Source organism: Cupressus sempervirens, chromosome 10, assembly GCF_028749045.1.
Source record: "Cupressus sempervirens isolate cs-2001-9-10 chromosome 10, ASM2874904v1, whole genome shotgun sequence".
NCBI lineage: Eukaryota > Viridiplantae > Streptophyta > Pinopsida > Cupressales > Cupressaceae > Cupressus > Cupressus sempervirens.
Window position 1 is genome coordinate 445,039,988 of NC_143127.1, and position 24,603 is coordinate 445,064,590.

At 36.6% G+C, this 24,603-nt stretch overlaps 1 protein-coding gene across 6 annotated transcripts in view; it reads left to right on the forward strand.

The window, feature by feature from the left end:
- The window catches only part of UVH6 (RAD3-like DNA-binding helicase protein), a 100,629-nt gene that overhangs the window by 45,468 nt on the left and 30,558 nt on the right, over window positions 1–24,603 (forward strand). The window contains exon 12 of one of the 6 annotated variants that reach the window (XM_089807398.1): window positions 5,506–5,596. The exons of the other annotated variants lie outside the window; for them this stretch is intronic. Coding sequence (XP_089663524.1) covers window positions 5,506–5,514 — 9 coding nt within the window. The 3' untranslated portion in view covers window positions 5,515–5,596. Of the gene's footprint in view, window positions 1–5,505; window positions 5,597–24,603 lie in introns of those variants that run through there. 6 annotated transcript variants of the gene reach the window in all.

Sequence of the window (24,603 nt, forward strand, 5' to 3'; positions counted from 1 at the left end):
ACTGGTATTTGTGCAGGTGTCTCTTCATCAGGTACTATAAAAAAACCTAAAGAAATCAATGACAAAGGCAGTTGTATTCAAGAAAACCTTTTTTGATAGCTTGAATTCATTGTTCTCATTCAGTTTTGTTTTAGGCCCATTATCTATGAGGAATCGTTTGTATGCAACATTCTTGGTGATGGATTTGGGCACAGTGCTTCACTGTTGCTATGCTTACCCTTTCCTCAAAGTCATAGACTCCATGTGACTGTCTATTACTGTTGATAGATCTTCAGAAGTTGAGTTTTTGTTGTATGTATGATTCCCTCTATTCTGTTGGTGTTATGGATCTACTTCAGCAGAGTGTTCATTGAACACTTATGATTGTAATTGGAGATAACATTATTCTCCTCGTGAAGGCATCTGTGTGTTAATGAATTTGTAGTTTAATTCTCATTTTCTAGTTTCATTATAGTTCGATACTGCCGTCCTGAACTTACTTTTGATGATTCAGAATTGCTACTGAGCTTTGGCTAGAATCTTGAAATATTCTCTCATTAACTTCACCCATAATTTCCATATTTTGAACCTGCATCTTTGTGAAATGGAATTAAACAGCAACCTAAACATGTTTAGATGTTGTTTACTTTCTTTCCAATATGCGTATCCTACTTTCTAGATCTGATTCTTTTAACAATCATCAAACAACTGTTCAGACTTACTCTAAGCAAAATAAAAGCACAAATAGTTGGGAATTTATAAGACTCTTTTGAAAAAATGGCTTTAATTGAAACCATATTATGGTTAATGGAGAGTAAAGTTTTGAATTTTTTATGGCGGATGCTTATACATTAGTGCATGTGAAAACAGCAACAAAAACGACAGGGGCTGTTAAGTTTGCAGCAAAGGGAGTTTTGGTTGAGTTGTTTAGCACATCAAGGTGGTCACTAGGGGGAATAGTATACATTAGGAGGTAGATTAGAAGATGATCCCCAATAAGAGGAAGACATGGTTGCCCTTATTGAAAGGGTACATAGGAGGAGATAAGCAGACAGACAGACAGATAAGTAGACAGAGAATGCAGGCCCCTCTCCTTTTTCAGATACGATGATTAACAATGTATTGCACTCTATCTCCAGGAGGTCTTCCGTCTTCGGGAGCTATCCCCCTTGGGTCTGCATCCCTTCACCAACTTATCACTTCCTTCTTCACTCTGGTTACCTCTTCTATAGGAACCAAGTGAGCTGGGAGCCTGTCCATTGTTAGCAACACCAGATTGATGAGGCCGTGCAGAGATCTTATGCACATACACCATCACTGATAGTGGTCTCTCCGATAGCAGGGTCATAACTCTTTGCCCACGAATAGTTATCCTTTGGTTCTGGGCTTTTTTTTGATGACTACAAACTGCTAGTTGTTTCACAGTCTTGTAGTCTCCTTGTGTGGTTTTGTTTCTCTTTGTTTGCTTCTTGTTATGTTTGCTTCCTTTTTCTCGGACACCGTTTGGTGGTCTGCTGCCTTTTGGGCTCTTGTTGTATCTTTAGTCCCTTTGGCCTGTTTGTGGTCTCTTGTTGGACATTAATAGTTTATCTTATGTTATCTTATCAATTGACACCATCATGCTTAATTGTATCTCTAGATGATGTCATGCACTCTTCATGTAGAAATAATGGAACAACATTATCGTCATACATGGATTCATCAAAGGAGCTCCTCTTCATGAGTTTTATCAAAAATAATCTATAGGTCACCTATGACAATTGATTCATTCTCCATAATATCAATACTAGTTCATTCAAAGCAATTTTTTTTCTTTTTTCTTTTAGCATGCCCAATTTTAGATGTATAGAAAACTTCTGTTGTAGCTTGCTCTTCATGAGTTAAGGCAGGATTCACATTTTTATCTTTGTCCTCATCACTACTTGGCTGCAATAGATCTTTCTCCTTATTAACTACATAATTATGGTGTAAGCCTCCTAATATGTGAAATAAATCTGCTCTCTTCTCATCTGATTCATGCTCTTTTATTGAGATCTTGAAGTCTATAAACCCAATGATGTTGGCTCGTCTTCAATCAGTAGTTCCTTGAACTTCTCAGATTTATGCTCAACCAATCTTTAGGAGAACTTATAAGCAATAGTTGATATAGCATGCTCCTATCTCCAAATTACCAAAAGTCCAATTCTAATTTCTTGTAGATATCATTGTCATCATCTAATATTGGGGACACAATAGCTTGCATGTGAACCCTCACATTGTCTGGATGATGTTTTCTGATTTTGGTTTAAGAAGCATTGAAATATTTGAAGAATCAAATCATTACATTTGAGATCATTCATAATGGAAATTGATCCAATTCTCGACGTAATTTTTATATTCTTAGCCCTCTTACGAAAGGTAGGCCCTTGACATCATGTAACCCATGAAAGCATTTCACAGTCAGCTACAAAACCTTCTTCAATACATTGTCATTATAGGGTGCTATAGGATTTGCTATTCATTTAATCTCATTGAAACATGAAGCAACGATGAGTCTAGCATCTTCATGTGGATGTTCCTAAACTTGTGCTAGACCAAAGTGAGCATTGGGGTTATAAAGAACAAATTAGAGGCCTCCTATCTGACTGCTCTGCTTTGGATAAGTATGAGACTAACTCATTCAACTTAGAGAGAACACTGCCAAGAAATCTCGTGTTCAACTTTTGCGATATATTTTGTTTTCTGCAAAGTTCCATGGACCCAAATATGGATACAAATACATACATGGTATTGGATAAGGATACAACTATTTTTGAAGACCTTCAATATGTATATGACTGCTCTGCTTTGGATAAGTATGAGACTAACTCATTCAACTTAGAGAGAACACTGTCAAGAAATCTCGTGTTCAACTTTTGCGATATATTTTGTTTTTTGCAAAGTTCCATGGACCCAAATATGGATACAAATACATACATGGTATTGGATAAGGATACAATTATTTTTAAAGACCTTCAATACGGATATGACTGGATACAACATTAATGAAGGACATGTGCACATAAATTTAACACAATTTTCTAAGTTACTAGAGGATAGTCATTAATTCAAAAGCAACATAACCAAAGCATTCCACACAGTTGGAAAATTAAGCTTTCTTTAATATTCTACGCATTTCTGGGTTGTATCAGATCCCTATTTGAATGAGATAAAGGGATGTGCGCCCAAGGAGGGCCGAATAAGTTTCTGACAACTATGGTTTCCTGAGATAAACTTTGTGGATTTCTCAAAATCTGATGCTCACTTAAACTAAATTCCATAGGCTGGTAGGATGATGTGCACTATGATACCATTATAAGGTCCTTTATCAATTCTGACTTGAATTTTTTCAATTTTGGGTGTTTGGCATTTAGTCCAACATTTAGCATGCTAACTGTATGAAATCCAATTTCTGAGTTTTGGGATTGTGTTTGGTATTTGTTTTCAATGCCAAATCAGAGATATGTAACATCCGGTTTCCCCGGGTCTAAATTAACATCTAACATACTCAAAGATTACAGTTATTACTTCATTTTTGAGGAAGACAATTATATCATTCATGTTCATGTGAATAAGATTTACTGTTAAAATCAGTTAGACAAAATTTCGTAACTTAAAAACTTGAAATACCATGAAATTATTACAGAAATTGAAAACTACATACTTCGAAAAACTGATATCGAAATCAAACTAAGGTTGCTTCTGCAACCACCCGGGTTAGTCCACAAATACTTCTATAACAATACCACAAAATGACTTCTATCCAATATTGTTAAACCAAAATCAAATGACGATTGTCATTAAATACCACACTATAAAATTAGGACATCACTTACCACTGTAATCATTAGGGCATCGATTACCATTGGAATCTTTTAGGGCTTCTGATATCATTGATTCAAATAGGGCTTCTGATACCATGGATTCAATTAGGGCTTCCAATACCATGGATTCAATCAGGGCTTTTGATACCATTGATTCAAATAGGGCTTCCAATACCATGGATTCAATTAGGGCTTCCTATACCACTGTATCATTTAGGGTTCAAGTCATCTCTCAATCAATTAGGGCTTCAGATTCCTTTCCTTCTGATTGCTTAACCGTGGCAGTCATAGATGGAAGACTCGCCGGTTACTCGGCGAGTTTTAAACACTCGCCGAGTATTTTGGGACGGTGAGTAAATGGGCCAAAAACTTGCCTGTTCAAAAACTCGGCTGGTGTCCAAAAACTCGCCAAGTTTTATTTAAAAACTCACAGTTCTGAGAACCCATGGCCGGTGATGCCTAAATAGGTCAAAATGCATTGTTTCTTTCATTTGAGTGGAGCAAAGAAGGTTTTAGCTGATTGCAAGTGATTCAAGGCAGATTGAAGTGGATTTTGGAGGATTCTAACCGGATTTAGAAGAGAAATTTCTTTCCAAGTATGTTCATCTTATCATTGTTCGAAAACTTTTTATAGTTTTAAGCAAAGTTTTTATTGTTTTTGTTGTTGTTTGTAAATGATTTCAAATCATTTGAAATTTGAAACCCTAGTTGTTCTTAACTTCTAGCTTCTAAGTTCTAACTCTAAGTTCTAACTTTGTTTATTCATTTTTCTATAAATTTAATTATTTATATGTAAGGCAGCGGACAAGCATTAAGAAAACATGACAAACCGGCAAGAAGAGTGGCCACAAACACCATGCCCATTTGGATATGTAGGCACTCGGCCTAAAAATGCAAGAGATAAGACATGGCGGTATGCCTATGAAGCTCCAAATGATGTTGGGAAAGTGATATGCATTCCATGTGCGAGAATTATTTCTGGAGGCATAAACCGCCTCAAATACCACCTTGCAGGCATAAAGAAACATGATTCAAATCCTTGTCTCAAGGTAATTGATGAAGAAAAAAGATTCATCAATGCCCTACTTGCAGCTGCTGAAGAGAAAAAATTGAATAGGGAGAGGACAAAATTAGCTATGAGGGCAGCCATAGTTGAATCTAAAGGAGCTCCTTTTGATATGCAAGAGGAAGAAGAAGCACTTGAGAACATACCAGGATCTCTTCGTGGCCCACAGATCCGCAAACAAAATATCTCTTTTACTGGTTCCACTTCTTCTACATCTCCTACTTCTTCATCACCATCCACATCAGGGATAGGGGGTTATTTTGTGCCCAGGAACACACCTGGAGCACAACTACCATTAGAGGGCACTGCATGGTTCAAGGAGGTGCATGAGCAAACTGATATTGCAGCATTTGATTTTTGGTTTTTCAACAATATCCCAATGAATGTAGCTGATAGTCCCTATTGGGTCAATGTGGTGAATGCAATGACAATATCGGGCAAAGTGTACAAGCCACCTAATCGCAAGGATATGAGTGGAAGGTTAGTATTTTACTATTTAGTTATTGTAAATAATTGTGATTCACTTTAGTTCATTGTTATATTTTAAATCTTAATTGTTATAACTTATTTCCTATTTTTTACTAACAGTTTATTTAATATTACGCCTAAATTTTGTAGGTTGCTTGACAAAGCAGTTGGTAGGGCAATCGTATTGATAGAAGACCAAAAAAAAGAGTGGAAGAAGTATGGCTACACCATTTTATCTGATGGGTGGACAGATGGAAGAAGTAGAACCATCATTAATTTCTTGGTTGCTTGCAAAGATGATGTGGTGTTTTGGAAATCTGTTGATGCCTCCAACAAAGTGAAAAATGCAGCCACATTGGCTTTAATGTTGGAGAATGTTGTCATGGAGGTGGGAATAGAGAATGTGGAGCAAATAATCACAGATAATGCAGCAGCAGGTAAATTTAATTTTTTATGTTCGAATCAATATGAATCATGAATGTAATGCTATGGTATTATTCAATTTAGATTTGATGTAATTTGTAAATACTAAATATGGAAAGTTTGTAACTAATTATTGATTTTTTACTAATCTTTTAGGTAGAATCTTCCAAGAGAGGCATCCCACACTTTTTTGGTCACCTTGTGCAGCACATGTCCTTGACCTTCTTTTGGAGGACATAAGAAAACTTGATTGGGTGAGTCCAGTTGTGGAAGATGCTAGGTGGGTCACCAAATATATCTATAATCACCCATGGGTTCTCAGTTTGATGAGAAAGGCTACTAAAGGCAAAGATTTGATGATACCTGCTATAACAAGGTTTGCAACGATCTTTTTGATGTTGCAAAGTATTCTTGACCACATATTGGCTTTGAAACAAATGTTTGTGTGTGCTGATTGGGTTGCTTCACCTTATTCAAAGAAGCCCGAAGGAGAGGCTGTGGCACGGATAGTCTTTGATGATAGTTTTTTTGCAAAGGCTTCGGAGATTGTGGAGGTAACTTTAACTTCAAGAATCAAAACATTATATTTTTAGTTTATTCAAGTTTCATTATTATTTTATAACTTACTATGCTATTAACTAATTTGTATTTTTCAATTTCAAATGTAGATGTCTCTGCCCCTGGTTCTAGTCTTGCGCATATATGATGGGCAACAATCCCCATTGGGATGTCTTTATGAGGCCATGGATAGGGCGAAAGAGGCTGTTAGAAGTTACTATCATGGGGACAGTCTCAGATTTGACCCCTTTTGGGAAATAATTGATAGGAAGTGGAACAATATGCTCCACCAACCCATTCATGCAGCAGGCTACTTCCTCAACCCCAAATTCAGGTACTATGATTGTCCTTGAAGTTGGGATTTTACTAAGACTTTATTTTACTCTACTTTTTAAGGTTGTGTAGTAAGACTTGATATCATTTTCTATTTGTTTTAGGGCTGATGATTCCTACTCAGATCCTAATGGAGAGGTCATGGAAGGTCTCTCTAAATGCATTGAGAGAATGATATCCAGTGAAGCAGAGAGAGACCTTATTGTGACTGAACAACAACTCTTTGTGAAATCGAGGAGTCCTTTGTTCTCTTCTATGCTAGCAAAGAGAGCAAGATCTACTCAAGCACCAGGTAAAGCGTCAAACTTTACAACTTTTGCTAATTGATAAGTTGTGCTTCTTATTATCTTTTTTTATTGCTTTATAACTTTTTATATTTTGTTTTGCAGATTCTTGGTGGGCAAGTTGGGGTGGCAATACCCCCAATTTAAAGAAATTTGCTCGCAGAGTCCTATCCCAACTTTGTAGCTCATCCCATTGTGAGCGCAATTGGACCTTATTTGAGTCCATCCACACAAAGAAAAGAAACAAAATGACTCAAAAATAGCTTAATGACCTTATTTATGTGCACTATAATCTTAAGTTGCGCATAAAAAAGGCACAGATCTCAGAACTACCTGGTCCACTTGCTCTAGATGAGATAGATCCTTATTCTGATTGGACAACATAGGAGCCAGGTCCATTGTTTACACCGGATGAGATCACTGATTTGGAGAGGCAGGCCATGGAGGGGGATGTTGAAACTGATTTTCAGTTCACAATGGATGACATTGAGGATGAGGACGAGGATGATGATGATTCAGGCTCAGAGGATGAGGCATTACCATTAGGAGGAGATGCATCCTCTTCCAGGACCCCGAGCTAGTCGAGCGAGGGGGCACAGCCACAGAGTTCACAGTCACGCAGCTCACGCCCTATCCCAGTGCGGGGCACTTCTTCTAGGACTAGACCCCCTCACTTTTCTGCTAGTGCAAGTGGAAAGAGGAAGATGTGATTGTATTGATCATTGATGTATTTAGACTTTTAGTATTTACTTCTAGTTTGACAGATTGAAACTATTTACTATTTTGCTTCCTACCATGAGTATTCCGCATGAGAATGCAATTTTATATGCACTATGCATTTATATATATCTAAACTATGCTTGTTTCTTTTGTATTGTCTTTAATTAACTTATTAGATGCATATTCTCATTAAATTTTGCAAAATAAATGTATTTTTAATTAAATTTTCAGTGGTTTTTTAGGTTCCTGAGTTTTAAAAAAAAATCGCCGAGTTTTTCCCGATTAAACTTTTGGGGGGCTTGGCGAGTTTTTGCCTTTGGCGAGTTTTCCAACTATGGTGACAGTAACCCAAAATTAGAACATATATTCGATATTCATATAAATGAAAAACAATCCATAAAATCTATCTCTTGCATCTAGATGAAATAATGAAATAACTCAATTAATCTTACCTTCTTGCATATTAATCATAAAAGTGATAATACCTGTTTTCGGCAACCAATTGAATGTATGACTTATTTTAGTCTGATGCACCTCCGGTAACGTGTGGAGAGATGAAACATTGTTAGGGGCTTAACCACCTAACCTCGGACCACAACTTGTCCCCACACGATTTCTAACGAGAAAGGCCCTCCCTACCCGGAATAGACAGGGGTCATCTTGCCATACACTGGGCTTCCTAGTAATAAACTCACCATATGACTTGGCAACATGAGATCACAATAACAAGTATATGCTTGAGCTATTAATTAATTCATATTAAATGATAAATATTGAAATTTCATAATTGATATTGATTCATATTATTGATGATTCCTTTCTCACACCTCATTAGCCATTTTCTTGGCTACACAGCCGGGTGAGTCCCAGGTATTCGGAATTCTCAGAGCAAACGACTCTATCAATTATTCAATTAGAACATATATTTGATATTCATATAAATGAAAAACAATCCATAAAATCTATCTCTTGCATCTAGATGAAATAATGAAATAACTCAATTAATCTTACCTTCTTGCATATTAATCATAAAAGTGATAATACCTGTTTCCGACAACCAATTGAATGTATGACTTATTTTAGTCTGATGCACCTCCGTTAACGTGTGGAGAGATGAAACATTGTTAGGGGCTTAACCACCTAACCTCGGACCACAACTTGTCCCCACACGATTTCTAACGAGAAAGGCCCTCTTACCTTCTTGCATATTAATCATAAAAGTGATAATACCTGTTTCCGGCAACCAATTGAATGTATGACTTATTTTAGTCTGATGCACCTCCGGTAACGTGTGGAGAGATGAAACATTGTTAGGGGCTTAACCACCTAACCTCGGACCACAACTTGTCCCCACACGATTAATCTTACCTTCTTGCATATTAATCATAAAAGTGATAATACCTGTTTCCGGCAACCAATTGAATGTATGACTTATTTTAGTCTGATGCACCTCCGGTAACATGTGGAGAGATGAAACATTGTTAGGGGCTTAACCACCTAACCTCGGACCACAACTTGTCCCCACACGATTTCTAACGAGAAAGGCCCTCCCTACTCGGAATAGACAGGGGTCATCTTGCCATACACTGGGCTTCCTAGTAATAAACTCACCATATGACTTGGCAACAGGAGATCACAATAACAAGTATATGCTTGAGCTATTAATTAATTCATATTAAATGATAAATATTGAAATTTCATAATTGATATTGATTCATATTATTGATGATTCCTTTCTCACACCTCATTAGCCATTTTCTTGGCTACACAGCCGGGTGAGTCCCAGGTATTCGGAATTCTCAGAGCAAACGACTCTATCAATTATTCAATTAGAACATATATTTGATATTCATATAAATGAAAAACAATCCATAAAATCTATCTCTTGCATCTAGATGAAATAATGAAATAACTCAATTAATCTTACCTTCTTGCATATTAATCATAAAAGTGATAATACCTGTTTCCGACAACCAATTGAATGTATGACTTATTTTAGTCTGATGCACCTCCGTTAACGTGTGGAGAGATGAAACATTGTTAGGGGCTCAACCACCTAACCTCGGACCACAACTTGTCCCCACACGATTTCTAACGAGAAAGGCCCTCCCTACCCGGAATAGACAGGGGTCATCTTGCCATACACTGGGCTTCCTAGTAATAAACTCACCATATGACTTGGCAACAGGAGATCACAATAACAAGTATATGCTTGAGCTATTAATTAATTCATATTAAATGATAAATATTGAAATGTCATAATTGATATTGATTCATATTATTGATGATTCCTTTCTCACACCTCATCAACCATTTTCTTGGCTACACAGTCGGGTGAGTCCCAGGTATTCGGAATTCTCAGAGCAAACGACTCTATCAATTATTCAAAAAGATTACATACAACCACCATTTCACATTCTGTATTTACATAAATTATGTTCTTTAAAGATTTCAAAAATTGAATGCTTAATTACTTAATTTAATCATAACTGAATTCTCTTCCACATTCTTGCAGATTGTCTCCACCTCTTCACCATTTCATGGCTTCTCTGCTGGTGAATTCCTCAGTGTTAATATTATTCTGGATTGTTTAGAGAAGCATGTTGATTTATAAAATCAATCAAGTTTTTAAACAACTGCCATTTGAATTTATAAATGATGTATTCTCAAGGTTACTTGATTAATGATTTCTGATGCACTTCAGAAAACCAACAGCTAGTATTATATGTTAATCACTAACTACTATGCCTCGCTAGCTATGGATGAATACTAAATCAGAAAAGAGAAGAGATGGAACATTTTTTGTTTTTAAAATTGATTCACAGCATTGTTTTACACCTTCTTCACTTATGATGGCATCATTGCTTGGTGAATGATTTGGTGTTCCAATTTCTTGTTATCATCTTGTAAACAAAAAATAAAAGAAAATGTATTTTATTTCTGAGCTAAATGGTTATACAGAATTGGTAATATTTCAGGGCGGAGTAAAACTTCATTATGCAGACTTAACGAATTCAGTTCTATTAATTATCTTCTTGAATTCGTACTAGAATATAGAGATATACAGCAGTGCTATGGTTCCTATGTATTATCGGCACAAAAGATAAATGACTGATGTAGTGATTTGAAAAGAAATAAGGGAGAAATCCGCAGATACTAATTGGTATTCTGCACGTTTTACTACAGACAAGGCATATGGAAATAACACAAGGTATTTTCAGGGTCTTACGTGACACCTCTACTGCAGTTCGGCTTGCTCTGTTGCTGAGAAAAATACTTCCAATTTGAAACCCGCAGCAAGAAATATCAAAGAGATTTGAGACGGATGAATAAGTAGTAATAGAAATTGATATTGTTCTCAGTTGTCTTGAGAACCTCCGATAACAAGGAGACTATATGGAAATAATAAAAAGGAAAAAGATTTGGTTGTAATACGATATGAGACTCTATAAAAAGAAGTGCTTGACTTTACGACTTCTTGTAGTTACAGGAATCCATTTGAATTCCCAAGAAGTCTATATGAATTCAAAACATAAATTTGATTGAACATGCCAAATAATAATTGGTTAAAAGCAAGAATAATAAAAAGAAGAGAATAGAATTGGAAGATTATAATTCGAAAATTATAATAATTCAATTATTATAATTCGAACATTATTATAATCTTATATTTATATTTACATAAAAACATCACTTTATTATTAAATAATAATGATGCCAAATCATTTTATATTATATGCACATATTTAAATTATTATTAAAATAATATGATGAAAGATAAATTAAAATCCTTTGAGAGATATTTTATATTTTAACTTAATTATTTTAATTAAATTAACTATTTAAATAACTCATGCGGTTCCACAGATGTATCCTGTTTCAAATCGCTACGTCCTCTACCCGTTTGCCCAGTGATGGTGATGGCCTGCCTAATTCTTTTTTGACAATGCTTCCACCCCTTCAACATGCTTCCTACAAGGAATTTCTCGGTAGTTAAATTATAAATTATTTAATCATAAATAATTATAACAGTTAACCTTTATCTAAATTCCATGAATTCGTGATTAACAATCAACTAACGTGTCATCTTCACTTGAAATCATAACGACTAACTATCTTACCATTTTGTCAGATTATAACAAATTAAACTACCGACTTCATGCGAATCTCAATGGCTATATTTCAAGCTAGGTCAAAAATTGGGATGTAACAAGACAAACATAAATAAATGATAAACAGTAACATGGGAAATAAATAGCGAATACACCATAAGTTTATGATTTCTCTTTGAATAACAATGGATAATACAATGATATCAGATCTGATATAGGTTTGACATAACTACAACAGAAATCTAGTTCCTTGAAAAATGAGGGTTATAACTGATCAAAGTGATTATGCACATACCTAGATACATAAATAGAATCTCAATATCAAGTGGAAAGCATGAATGCATCAAATGGTGACCAAATATGAAGTGGTTGACTAGTATAGGCAGAAAATGACCCTTGGAATTTTAATATATATGCCTGACCCACAAACCCTAGCTGAATGATGCCAAACACTTACAAATATTCTAAATCGTTCTACCAAAATTCATATAAAATAATCTAGCAATAATATAAAAATATGATTCAACCTGCAGTGGCTTTCAAATCAACCCAAATTAAGTTACCCTAGCTGGAAAATATATCAAAAAATGTTTTCACCTTCAAAATTGCAAAGATCAACAGAATAGGGTTTTTGAAACTCTAGCTCCAGCGATGTAAAATTATTTCAGTCCATAAATCTGTCAAAACAACATCGAAATGATGCCAAATTGATGACAGATTTTCCAAGATCTGATCTGCAATTATCTTCAATTTGTATCAACACTCAAAACCCTAGCTAACAATGGACTGTAAAAATCTGCAATAAATAAACCCTCACCTTAGGCGCTCCAACACAAATCTTTAAAAATATGCTGATTAAGAAACTCTGGATAGATTGCTCTCCGAAGGTGGAGTTAGGTTCTCATCCATCCCACAAATTTCTAAAGATTTTCATCCTCAAAAATGGCTATCCCCATCAAGACTAGCTGAAAATGGAGAAATTTCAAATATCACAAATCAACAACCTTTACGGTTCCCTAACCCACTCAGCCTATAGGAATTGCATGAATAGGCTAATGGTCTCTTTGCACCAATATGACTTAGAAAGGGGACATTACAAAGAGGAAGTGCAAAAGGAGGAAATAGTGATATTGAGAACATTACAAAGTGTGGAATAGTGTATTATGGAGCAAGGAGATACTGTGATAATAGGAAGATGCAGATAGATAAAACAATCAAGAAAATAACAAACAAAAAGGGAAATCTCAGGTTTATCTTGGATCCTATAATCTCAAAGATTTACATTCAAGGTTGGTTGGTGATGGAGTGGAGATTGCTTTAGGACAAGCAATCTTTGAGATGGAAAATCTGTAATGTCCCTTTTACGGCCTCAGTGTGTGGAAAGGATATGATTTCATTAATTAAATGAAGTTGTCCAAAAATTGACATTTTTTAAGCAATTTGCATTCAATTAGTTCTTATTGTGAATATTATAATGACTTTAGTTGAGGCACCAAAGTGAAAATCATATAAAGTCATTTTGTGGAAGGAAACAATTATTTATTATGCTTTAGTAGAGACTTCTAGTTATGTTATCTCAGAAAGTCGTAAAGGAGAATATAAAAAAGAGAATGACGAGATTCATTGCTCATTTTGAGCATTTAATATTTTGGTTGAAATCGCAATTGTGGAACTGCACATATTTTTACTGCTGTAGGGAAAAAATGCTCAGACAAAAGATTGAGTCTGGAGGTTCAAGATTCCTTCCTAACCAGTTAAAGAGGTGGGATCGTTCGAAGTTAAGATTTGGAGCAAATTAATTTTCAGAAATTTTGGAGCTTCAGATCATTTTTTGAATGTGCAGGATGAAGGTATATATTTGATTATTTTATATAATTGGAGTTCGCTAGTTAGCAATTGGAAGCAAAGACAAACGGATGAAATATACTATTGCCAATTTTTAGGAGCTGTACTATTTGTGTCCAGCTCTTAAGGGGATCCAACACCTTGTCAGCTCCTTTAAGGAGTCAAAGCTTGAAGGGGAAGGCATAAAAGCCTTGGACAATACTAGCTGCAACCCATAAGAAAGGTTTGAAGCACTTTTGTGGAACTATATAGGCTAAAGTAGAACGTTGAGGAACTCTAAATAAGTGAAATCTGTTGTCCATATTCATATAAATTGCAAAACGGGCCAGGTTGATCATTAGAGGCTTAATTGCCTTGTCACAATATTGTGCCTTTGCATAGGTATTTCCTATAAACTGCTGCAACATTTTAATAGGAAGTCCTATTGTTTGTGAGTCACCATACTCAAAATAAGGGCATCATACTACTCCACGAGGATGCTGATCTAAATAGTTGAAAGCTACACAATTTTAAAAATGGAAGTGATTGTGTTGATTGGATGCTAAGGGGATGTTGAATATTATAGATGTGAGCCTTGTCAGAGTTAAAGGAGAGGTATTAGGTTAGTGTGGAGTCCTCCAAACTGGTCATTGGGCATATGCATGGATATATATTGCAAATTGAAAGGTAACTGATGCTTGTTTCGACTCATTTTCTCCACCATTGCAGCTAAAGATTATTTCAATTGGGGGCGCAATTTTATTTTTTGTAGCCAAGGCTACAATCTCATGATGCCTTAATTTGTAGAATTTTTTCTTGTAAAGCTACTGTAGACAAGTTAAGGTGAGGATGTTAGAATAATAGTGTAGGGCGTAATAAAACAATAATGTAATTAGAGACATCTAGTAATAAATTTGTGTAGTTAGGTAGTGAGGGGATGTGTCAGTTGGTTTCCCTCACCAACCAAGCACTATTTAAGAACATTGGAACATGAATGATGTACTTGTTATTTTTTTGGTAATCAAAGAATATTGTTTTCCCTTGCAATAATTTGGTATGTGTATCATTGATAATGGCTTCTTATGTTGGTACTTGTAACATTGAATCATTTTGAGTGTATTGTATCCATTCTACATTTTGCCGCCATTGCCTAAATTTGAGCCTGGAGGTCATATGACAAATGGGATGGAGTAATAGATAGAACATATCTACCACAAGTACAAGTCACAAATAGTGACAAGAAAGAGGAAGAAAAAACAAGGGAAGATCAAGTGACACGAGACCTAGTGGCAGCTTGGGAAGCTTTTGTTGACCATTATGTGCAGAGGGAAGCCCGAGAGAGACATTGGTCCAGAGAGTGCAGTAGAGACGAACTTGCGGTTCCACCCTAAGTTGCTAGGGTTGGCCCATGGATCCCCTAAAGTAGCTCAGGTTCAAATTGCTCTGTGGTTCAGGGCCGGTTCGTTGGGTGGTCCGGGCAGGGTTTGATTTTTTTCCCTATTCGTTCGAATTGTTTGCAACCCAGGTCGAACCTTGGTTGACCATGCTGAAAACTAGCCAACCAAGTTCGAACTGTGCGAATTTTGGGCCTCATGGATGACATAAAACTAAAAGTGTTTTTTTCACAAAATTTAATAAATTTTCATGGCCAGCTTAAACTAGATGATTTTGAAGAATTTGATGCCGATACGATTGTTGCTACTGCTGATCTCATTGGCCTTAGCTGTATTGCTGAGTCAACTAATGCCAGAGAAGAAAATTTAGAAGACGAAAATGAAGAAGATGAATATGAAAAAAGAAGATGAAGATTGAAGAACTTAGAATATTAATAGATTTTTATTCCATTAGTTGAACAATGAACACAAAACAATGATAGTTGAACATGATGCTATGATTTATTTATAATGTTTTGAATCTTTGATTTTGAACTTGTTACTTGAACTAAATGATGGTATGATCACTATGATTACACGTTTATGGTGTTTTTGTTGTTTAAATGTGTTTATGCTACTATGTTACATTCTAATTTTAACTCATGCTTCATAAATATGTATATATATATTTTACATGTTAGAACTCAAACGAACTCATATCCCTTTCCAAAATTTTGACAAACTTGCGAATTGGTTTTCGAACTTCAAACTTGGAACTGCACTTAAACTGGTAACTTAGGTTCCACTAGTAGTGTACAAACTCCTTGGACAAATACGTTGGTTACTAGCAAGAAACTTGGTACAAGTGGAGGAAGAAATATTCGAAGTACAAAGAGAGCGGAGAAGGCAACAAGTACTCGAACTGTTTCCCGAAAGTACATGTGAATTCCAAGAACGGGAAAATACTAGGAGGACAATGAGGCAATAAAACATTTCGTGCTCCAATCCCAAATAAGGACTCGAGGCAAGTACCAGGAGAAGAAATTGAAGGGGAAATAGCCCTACAACGGATCCTACATAATAGGGAGCAAGAAGAAAGGTGCCGCTGTTTGAGAGGGGCTATAAATCAAACACAAGTGCCAGACCAAACAAAAGAAAATCTGATTTAAAGCACTATAGGGGAATAACCAATTTGGCACTTTTCAAAAGATAGGGAAGGAAGGAGTGGTGGATGGATCCAGAACCCCCAATACAAGGAAAGTATTTCTAACACAGGAACAAAGCTCTAGTCAGGAGGGTGGACTTAAGAGGGAAGGAGAATAACCCAAGGAGTACTCCTGTCAGGAGGGAACAATATCCCAACTGAACTAGTAGTCAAGAAATAGTCCTCTCAGGAGGGAACACTATCTTGTTATGAGGAGACACCATCTCGCTAGGAGGAAACACTATCTCGTTAGGAGGGAACACTATCACTTCAAGAGAAAACATCATCCTGCTAGGAGGAAACCTAAGGGAAGAGTAGGAGAACCAGGATGGCCACAAACAAGTAAAAGCTTCCTAGATTCACAGGAGAAGGATTAGATGGTCCAACACGACATTGTAAAACGTACATAACCATATGGAAGGCTAATGGAGAGAATGATGCAAATGAGTGGCTAAAGGCATTTCGTGCTACCCGAAGGGGCATCTCCATTGACTAGTACACAGATCTGGAGGTAGGGAAAAAAGCAATATACAAGGACCTTTGTACAGCCTTTGAGTAATAATTTAGACTCTTATGGGATGATGACGAGATAGTAACATAAATATACAATACAAGACAAGGAAAAAATGAAATCAGTAAGAGCCTATAGTAGCTGAATGAAATAACCGATTGGGAAACTGGAAAATAAACCAACAGATGGATTAAAGAAGAGATTTCTTGAGGGGCTTGCTCTGCCCCTATGTAGAAAAATGAAAGTAATACCATTGTCATCTTTTCCGGACGCTTGTACCCATGCTATGGATATAGAAAGAGAAAGCAAAACCCGAAAAGGGAGGAGGCATGGAAGTGAAAGTGAGAGTTTCGAAGAGAATGGGGATGTGTCTAAAAAAATCCAGGCATTGAGGCAAGATATGATGAAAGAAATGGCAGCAAGCAAGTGGGAGAAGAAAGAAGGGAAAGAATTATGGTGCGTTCACTATGAAAAGGAAGGGCACACAAAAAATAGTTGCCCTAGAAAGGCCATTTGTGACATATGTTAGGTGTTGGGACATTCAATTAAGGACTGCCCCTATAATTTGAAGCATAGTTCCAAGAATCACGGCGATTCATGCGATTCACGCGATTCGGTGATTCGATTCAAGCCAAATGATTTTTTGTGAATCGGTGAATCGAATCAGCGATAAAGGGTTAATGAAATAAGTTACTCACTAAATTTCAAGGGTTTTTTAAATTTTCCGATTCATGGCCGATTCGATTCCGATTCATGGCCGATTCACGATTTGATTCGGCCTTGCCGATTTCGATCCGATTCCGATTCTTGTTACTTTGATTTGAAGGCATAGAATGCTCAGTTATTTTTTGTATAAGGAGAACAATCCACACCACCTTCCACTGCCTCATGGAACACAAACATGGAGGCATCACCCGAAGGATACCGAAACAACAAGATGGGAAGTAATAATAATAGCAATAATAATACGCCAAGGAGCCAAATCTAGTATGATTCGAGGGGATGTCCCATGATACAATGCTGGAGGTGCAATGAATTGGGACATTTTGCTCGGGACTAACAGAGTTGAGTGCAAAACGAAGGAATGCTTTGCAAGTGGTGTGGACCTGGTAACCATGAGGATGGCAACTACTCAGACAAAAAGGCGTGAACATGTTAGAGATTGCAGACCTAGGGAGGGAAGTATTAGCCATCATAGGAATGCATGCCAAGACACTCACATATCTTGATGGAGACATGAAGAAAGAGAGATTTGAGGAAGCTAGGAGGGATATCCAAGATACCACGACAAAGGAAGGAAAAGTAAGTACTTTAAAAACCCCCTCCACGAGGTCTGTACTGAAACCTAACATTATACAACAAGTACTAGAGGCCACTGTATTAGTGAAGATTGCTGATCTATTGGAAACATTACCTCAGCTAAGGGTGGCAATGACACAAGGAGGAAGCAATAAGGAAGAACATCCCAAGGAGGATAAAAGGGAGGAAGCAAAAGAACGGAAGGAAAATAACACTTTACTTACCATAGGGCTGGGGAGGACACTTTTTGTGGTAGAAATGGAGATAATGGGATGCAATTTGGCAACATTTTTGCGGATGGAGGCTCAAGTGTTAATGTCTTCCTTGAGGAGGCGTGGAAGGTCTTCGGGAAAACAACTCTTTGGCTACCCACATTTCAGTTGGTTGGAGCACATGGAATTAAACCTATAGGGACACTGATGGGACAAAAAGAAGTCATTGGTACACAATAGTTCTTTGGAGATTTCGTGGTGATTACTCTAGAAAAGAAGGGGTATGACGTATTATTAGGGAGAGGATGGCTGGTCACAGTGAAGGCCAATTGCAATTGGAAGAAAAATACCCTTTCCATTGAAGTAGATGGACAAAAGTATATAGTTGACTTGAAGAACCAAACTGAAATTAGGAAATCACATTTGATTTAGAAGCCGAGAGAGATGGCAAAGGAATCGAGTTTGATGAAGAAGGCATATTACAGCTAGGAGGATGCCTAGAAGATGAAACAAGTTCCCTCAATGGTCTGTTCCACTGGCAAATGGGGGACTATGAAGTGTTTTAACTAGAATGTAAATTGTTGCAGATTGAGGAGGAGATGGATTCTCAGGAGGAATACCCAGGGTGCTATAAGAAGTACAAGGAGGGTACAACCACCTTGGATGACACCCCAACAAACAAATTCGAAAAGGGCAGAGACATAGAATATGAAGAGGCTAAGTTGGCAAAGATGAATCTAGGGGACGAAGACCATCCTAAGGAGATTCTAATAGGAGAGGACTGGAACCTGATGTTGAAGGCAACATCCTTTAGAATCTTTCCTCAAATATAAGGACATGTTCACATGGATGTACAAGGACTTAAAGGGGGAGCTACCAAAACTTTCATCGAATACCTCTAGTACCTAGAGCAAGACTAGTGCGTAAGAGACCCCATCAAATGAACAAAAACTATGTGGCCAAAGAACATGAGGAGATCATTAAGATGCTTGATGCAAGCATAATATTCAAAGCGCAAACCAGTGCGTGGGTGTTGCCCATAGTTATATCCTTGAAAAAAGATGAGAGCCAAATCCAAATTTGTGTAGACTATAGATGTCTAAATGTTGTAACAATAAAATATCCCTTTCCAATTCCATTTACTAACAACAATTTAGAAGTAGCCGGTCATGAGATGTACTCCTTCATGGACGGGTTTTCAGGTTATAACCAAACCAACATTGTAGAAGAGGACAAGCTGAAAACCACATTCATAGTGGAAGATGGGGTGTACGCATACAATAGGATGCCAATTGGGCTATGCAATGCACCTGCCACATTCTAGAGAATCGTACTCCACATCTTTGATGAAATGTCAATAGGGAATTTAAAAGCTTTTCTCGACGGTTGGTCAATCTACAGTGGGAAGGAGCACCATCTGAAAGCCATTGGAGAATGCATGGAATGATGTCGGAGGGAAAGATTGACATTGAATCCAAAGCAATGCAGATTTATGGTTCCTCAAGGCAGACTTAGGCCATATAGTATGCAAAGAAGGGTTGAAGATAGTTCCCAACAAGATCAGAGTTATATTTAATATGGAGGCTCCCTTAGATGTAACTGGCGTCAAATTAATCTTAGGGCATGTAGGATTCTATAGGAGGTTTATAAAAGGATGTGCAAAAGTATCCCTACCCTTGGAGAAATTAACGAGGAAAGAAAACAATTTGTCGAGGGAAACGAGTAGGAGGCCTTTCAGGAACTAAAGAGGAGATTAGTGGGAGCGCTAATTCTCATATATCCAGACTGGAACAAGGAGTTCTATGTCCATATGGATGTTTTTAGTAATGCAATAGGAGCCACATTGACATAGACTGGATAGGAGGGATGGGACGCAAGTCAGGTAGTTTCAAAAGCTAAACAAAACTACAACACCACAAAGAGAGAAGCACTAGGTATGGTCTATGCTGTTCGAAAATTTAAACATTATTTATTAGCCACTCCTTTCATGGTTTTTGTTGATCATTAGACTCTCATGTACTTGTTTAACAAGCCTATTATACAAGGAACGGTAAGTAGGTGGCTAATCCTCCTTCAAGAGTTTACTTTTAAAATCTTAGTTTGTCTAGTAAAGGGCCATGTGATTTCAGACCAATTGTCCAGGATAAAGTTAGGAGATCTTGTTGGAAATTGAGTGAAGAAGGATTTCCTAGACGCACATCTATTTAGAATCACCGTACTACTGCATTGGTATGAATGTATTAGCCAGTACTTATCAACTTCTACTTTTCCCGAAGAGATGCTAGTTACAGAAAGGAGAAAAATCGAATTGAAAAGTAAGACATTTCATCTTATCTATGGACTTTTGTATAAAAAGGGGTCGGATGAGGTACTAAGGAGATGTGTGATGAAGAATATCCCAAGAGTGTCGAGGGAGTCTCATGAAGGTTTGGCAGGTGGCCGTATGGGGTCAGATGCGATAATGTAGAAGGTATTACTAGCAGGACTCTAGTGGCCTACACTTTACAGAAATGCTCAAGAATGGGTTCTTAGTTGTGATACTTGTTAAAGGGCAGGCAAACTCCTCAAAAGAGATTTCATGCCACATTTTCCCTCACAACCATATGAGCTATTTGAACATTGGGGGTTGGATTTTGTGAAACCTCTACCTACTAGCAACACTCACATATGTAGATATATAGTGGTGGCAATGAAGTACCTCACAAAATGGGTGGAGGCAAGGACACTTCCTAACAACACAACGCTAAGTACAACCAAATTTCTCTATGAACTAATAGTGACTCAGTTTGACATTCCTCTATAGATAACAAGTGACAAAGGAGTACACTTTGTGAATTAGGTGATCAAGACAGTGACATGTGAGTTAAAGAGATTCCAAAATTTGTCCAGTACATATTATCCTAGGTCTAATGGACAAGTCAAAGCTACAAACAAAGTATTGGTGACTATATTGTACAAGACATTTGGAGTTGAAAATGACGATTGAGAAGAGAGGCTTCTAGTAGTATTGTTGCCGTACTTAACTACCTACAGGCCACCATGAGGCAAACCCCCTTCCACTTAATGTTAGGAGGCCATAATGCCTGTAGAATATACAGTAGCAAGTTTGAGAGTGGTAGTTGAGCACAAAATGGGGGATATGTAGAGCCTACAAGAGAGGCTTAATGCCTTAATGAAACTTGATGAAAGAAGAATGATAGTGCAATGGGCTACCGATATAGCACAAAATAGAAGAAAGTTTTGGCACTACAAACATTTGAAAAGAACAAATTATCAACCAGGGCAGCTAGTACTTAAGTTCAATGGCAAGAATGAAATAAAGCTTGACAAGTTCAAAGTATGATGGTTGGGACCATAAAAAATAACAGAAGTGGGGACAAATGGAGCAATAAAGTTATCCACCTTGGACAGCACTCCTTTAAAACACTTTGTTTAATGGGTCCAAGTTGAAACTTTATGAAGAGAGGAAAGAGACTTTTCATATATATTCCATAGAAATAAAGGAAGAGAGAAATCACATATAAAATAAAGGGAGAAATAAAAGTAGAGATAAATCAATAAAATAAAATAAAGGGAGAAACAATAAAGGGACATACAAAAGTAGGAAAAAATAATAATAAAAGACTTGAAAAAGAAAAATGATGGTTATAAATCCCTCACGAAGGAGTACGGAAGAGGAAGCTTGAAACATAAAGAATCCATACACAAGGAGGAGCTCGTATGACATACACGACAGGAGGAAGAGATTCTGGTTTGACAGGGAACTAAGGCAAGGGAAAAGGCCATACAACACACAACAAAGGAGGTTGTGAGAAAGTCTGTACGCTGTATGATAGGAGAAGAAAGTGCCAAAAATTTCGTATGGTATACAATGAAGAAGCATAAAGTATGACATACAACATGGGAAAGGTATCTCGTACTCCCCCTGAGAAGAATTTACCAACGCTCTCTTTACTCCAAGGGTTTGAATGAAATCTCATTTGTATCTCCCCTTGAAACCATGTTTTTCCTTTCAGTTTGGAGGTGTATGAACTGCAAGTTGCACATGCACTAGTTTTTGCTTCTACATTAGTTATCTTCTTTCTCCAAATTTTTATAGTTGTTCTTTTGTGATTATCTTTTGCATCCCATTTTTTATCATCTATATGAGTCTCTCTATCATCAAGTCTGTAATATTTTGCCACATGCCCATAGTTATTGCATTCATAACATATAATTTTATGGTTCAAGTATGGATTATAGTTTTTGCTTCTCCATTCATGAGGATTTCTTATTCGTGCTGTCCATTCTCTCGCCTTGTGACCAAAGTAGTTATCCATAGAAGCTAGGTTTATATCCTTGCTTTTTGTAATCCTTTTTAAGTTCAGTTCATCATTACTTTTTCCTTGACAAATCCTTTGAAAGCATGATCTTTATTATTTGAGTGTCCTTAATAGCCTACTCCCCTCTTGCTTGTGGATGGTTTTTGACTATCAATGATATTAGGTAGAATTTCAGAGCTCTTTTAATATTCTAGACTATTATTCAATTTGATATTGCTTTCCTCTAGGTCCTTTTTCAGTTTTTCAATTTCTAGACTCAGTTTGATACACTCTTCTTTTGCATTTAGGTTGCTTTTCACATCATTCTCAGCTTGTTTGGATCCTTCTAGTCGAGTCTTTAATTCTTTCATATGCATTTTGTACTTGGTGACTTTCTCTTTCAGTTTTTTATTCTGCTTGTATGCATAGTGTGACTCTTCCATGACATTGACATCTTCTTCCTCGCTAGATTATTCATCATTTTTTGCTTCTACACAGCTTGACTTGTCAACAAATTCATCCTTGCTGCATACCTCGTCTGCATTATCCCCTTCTTGCTCACTAGTGATGGCCAAAATATAAATTTTTTTGTTCTTAACTACTTGCTTTGTTCACACATTCATCCTTGACTATCAATGATATCAGATAGAATTTCATTCAATTTGATATTGCTTTCTGCTAGATGATTCATCATTTTTTTCTTCTTCACTACTTGCCTTGTCAACCCATTCAATTTGATATTGCTTTCCTCTAGGTCCTTTTTCAGGTTTTCAATTTCTAGACTCAGCTTGATACACTCTTCTTTTGCATTTAGATTTCTTTTCACATAATTCTCAGCTTGTTTGGATTCTTCTAGGTGAGTCTTTAGTTCTTTATTTCTTATTCTGCTTGTATGCGTAGTGTAACTCTTCCATGACATCGACATCTTCTTCCTCACTAGATGATTCATCATTTTTTTCTTCTTCACTACTTGCCTTGTGAACACATTCAATTTGATATTGCTTTTCTCTAGGTCCTTTTTCAGGTTTTCAATTTCTAGACTCAGCTTGATACACTTTTCTTTTGCATTTAGATTTCTTTTCACATAATTCTCAGCTTGTTTGGATTCTTCTAGGTGAGTCTTTAATTCTTTAATTTCTTATTCTGCTTGTATGCATAGTGTAACTCTTCCTTGACATCAACGTTTTCTTCCTTGCTAGATGATTCATTATTTTTTTCTTCTTCACTACTTGCCTTGTCAACACATTCATCTTTGCTGCATTATCCTCGTCTTGCTCACTAGTCATGGCCAAAAAGCATATCTCATCTTTGGTATCGTCACTGCTTTCTTCTGATGAGCTGCTTTATTTCTTCGAGTATAGACTCTTCTAGTGTTTTGTGAAACTTCTTATGATTGTGCTTAGCATGCTTCTTTCCTTTTTTCTTTGTCAAGTTTTCTTCTTCATTGTTACTAGAGTTACTGCTGTTTGTTGAATTTGTAGCATCGGTCAGATATCCAATATCTGGTTATTGCTTAGAAAGAACATGAGATACTCATATGCATATTTATATATACACATATGTATACATATAGAGAGAGAGTATCATAATTGACTATGCAAAATGATTCGATCTGTTCTAGTCTCTGTCAAAATGCAACAATCATGCTATCTGTGTTAATCATGGATATGATTCTGTTACTCACTATTTTCCATTACCATGAGTTACTCTATCATGTTATCATTATTCTATATCATCGAATGAGATCAGGTATTATGTGTTAATTTTATATCATGTAACTCTGATATCATTCTGAACTGAATCTGTAGATCAAACAGATCAGTCTATGCATGAAATTCCTTAGGTAAAACAGGCCTATATAATTGTTATTTCCTTTGACAACGATTGATGTCTCTTTGAGGCAATATTGTTAATGACTAAATTGATAAACTAGATTAGTTTAGTTACTAACTAATTGTCATCCATTAATAGCCGCCGATTTCTTGAAATGGAATTAAGGCTAACCTAGAGAGAGACATGCCTCTTGGTTGTTATATTTATGTAGGGTGTAAATGTGGATAAAGGACACACATTGAAACACAAGTCTACTCCTTT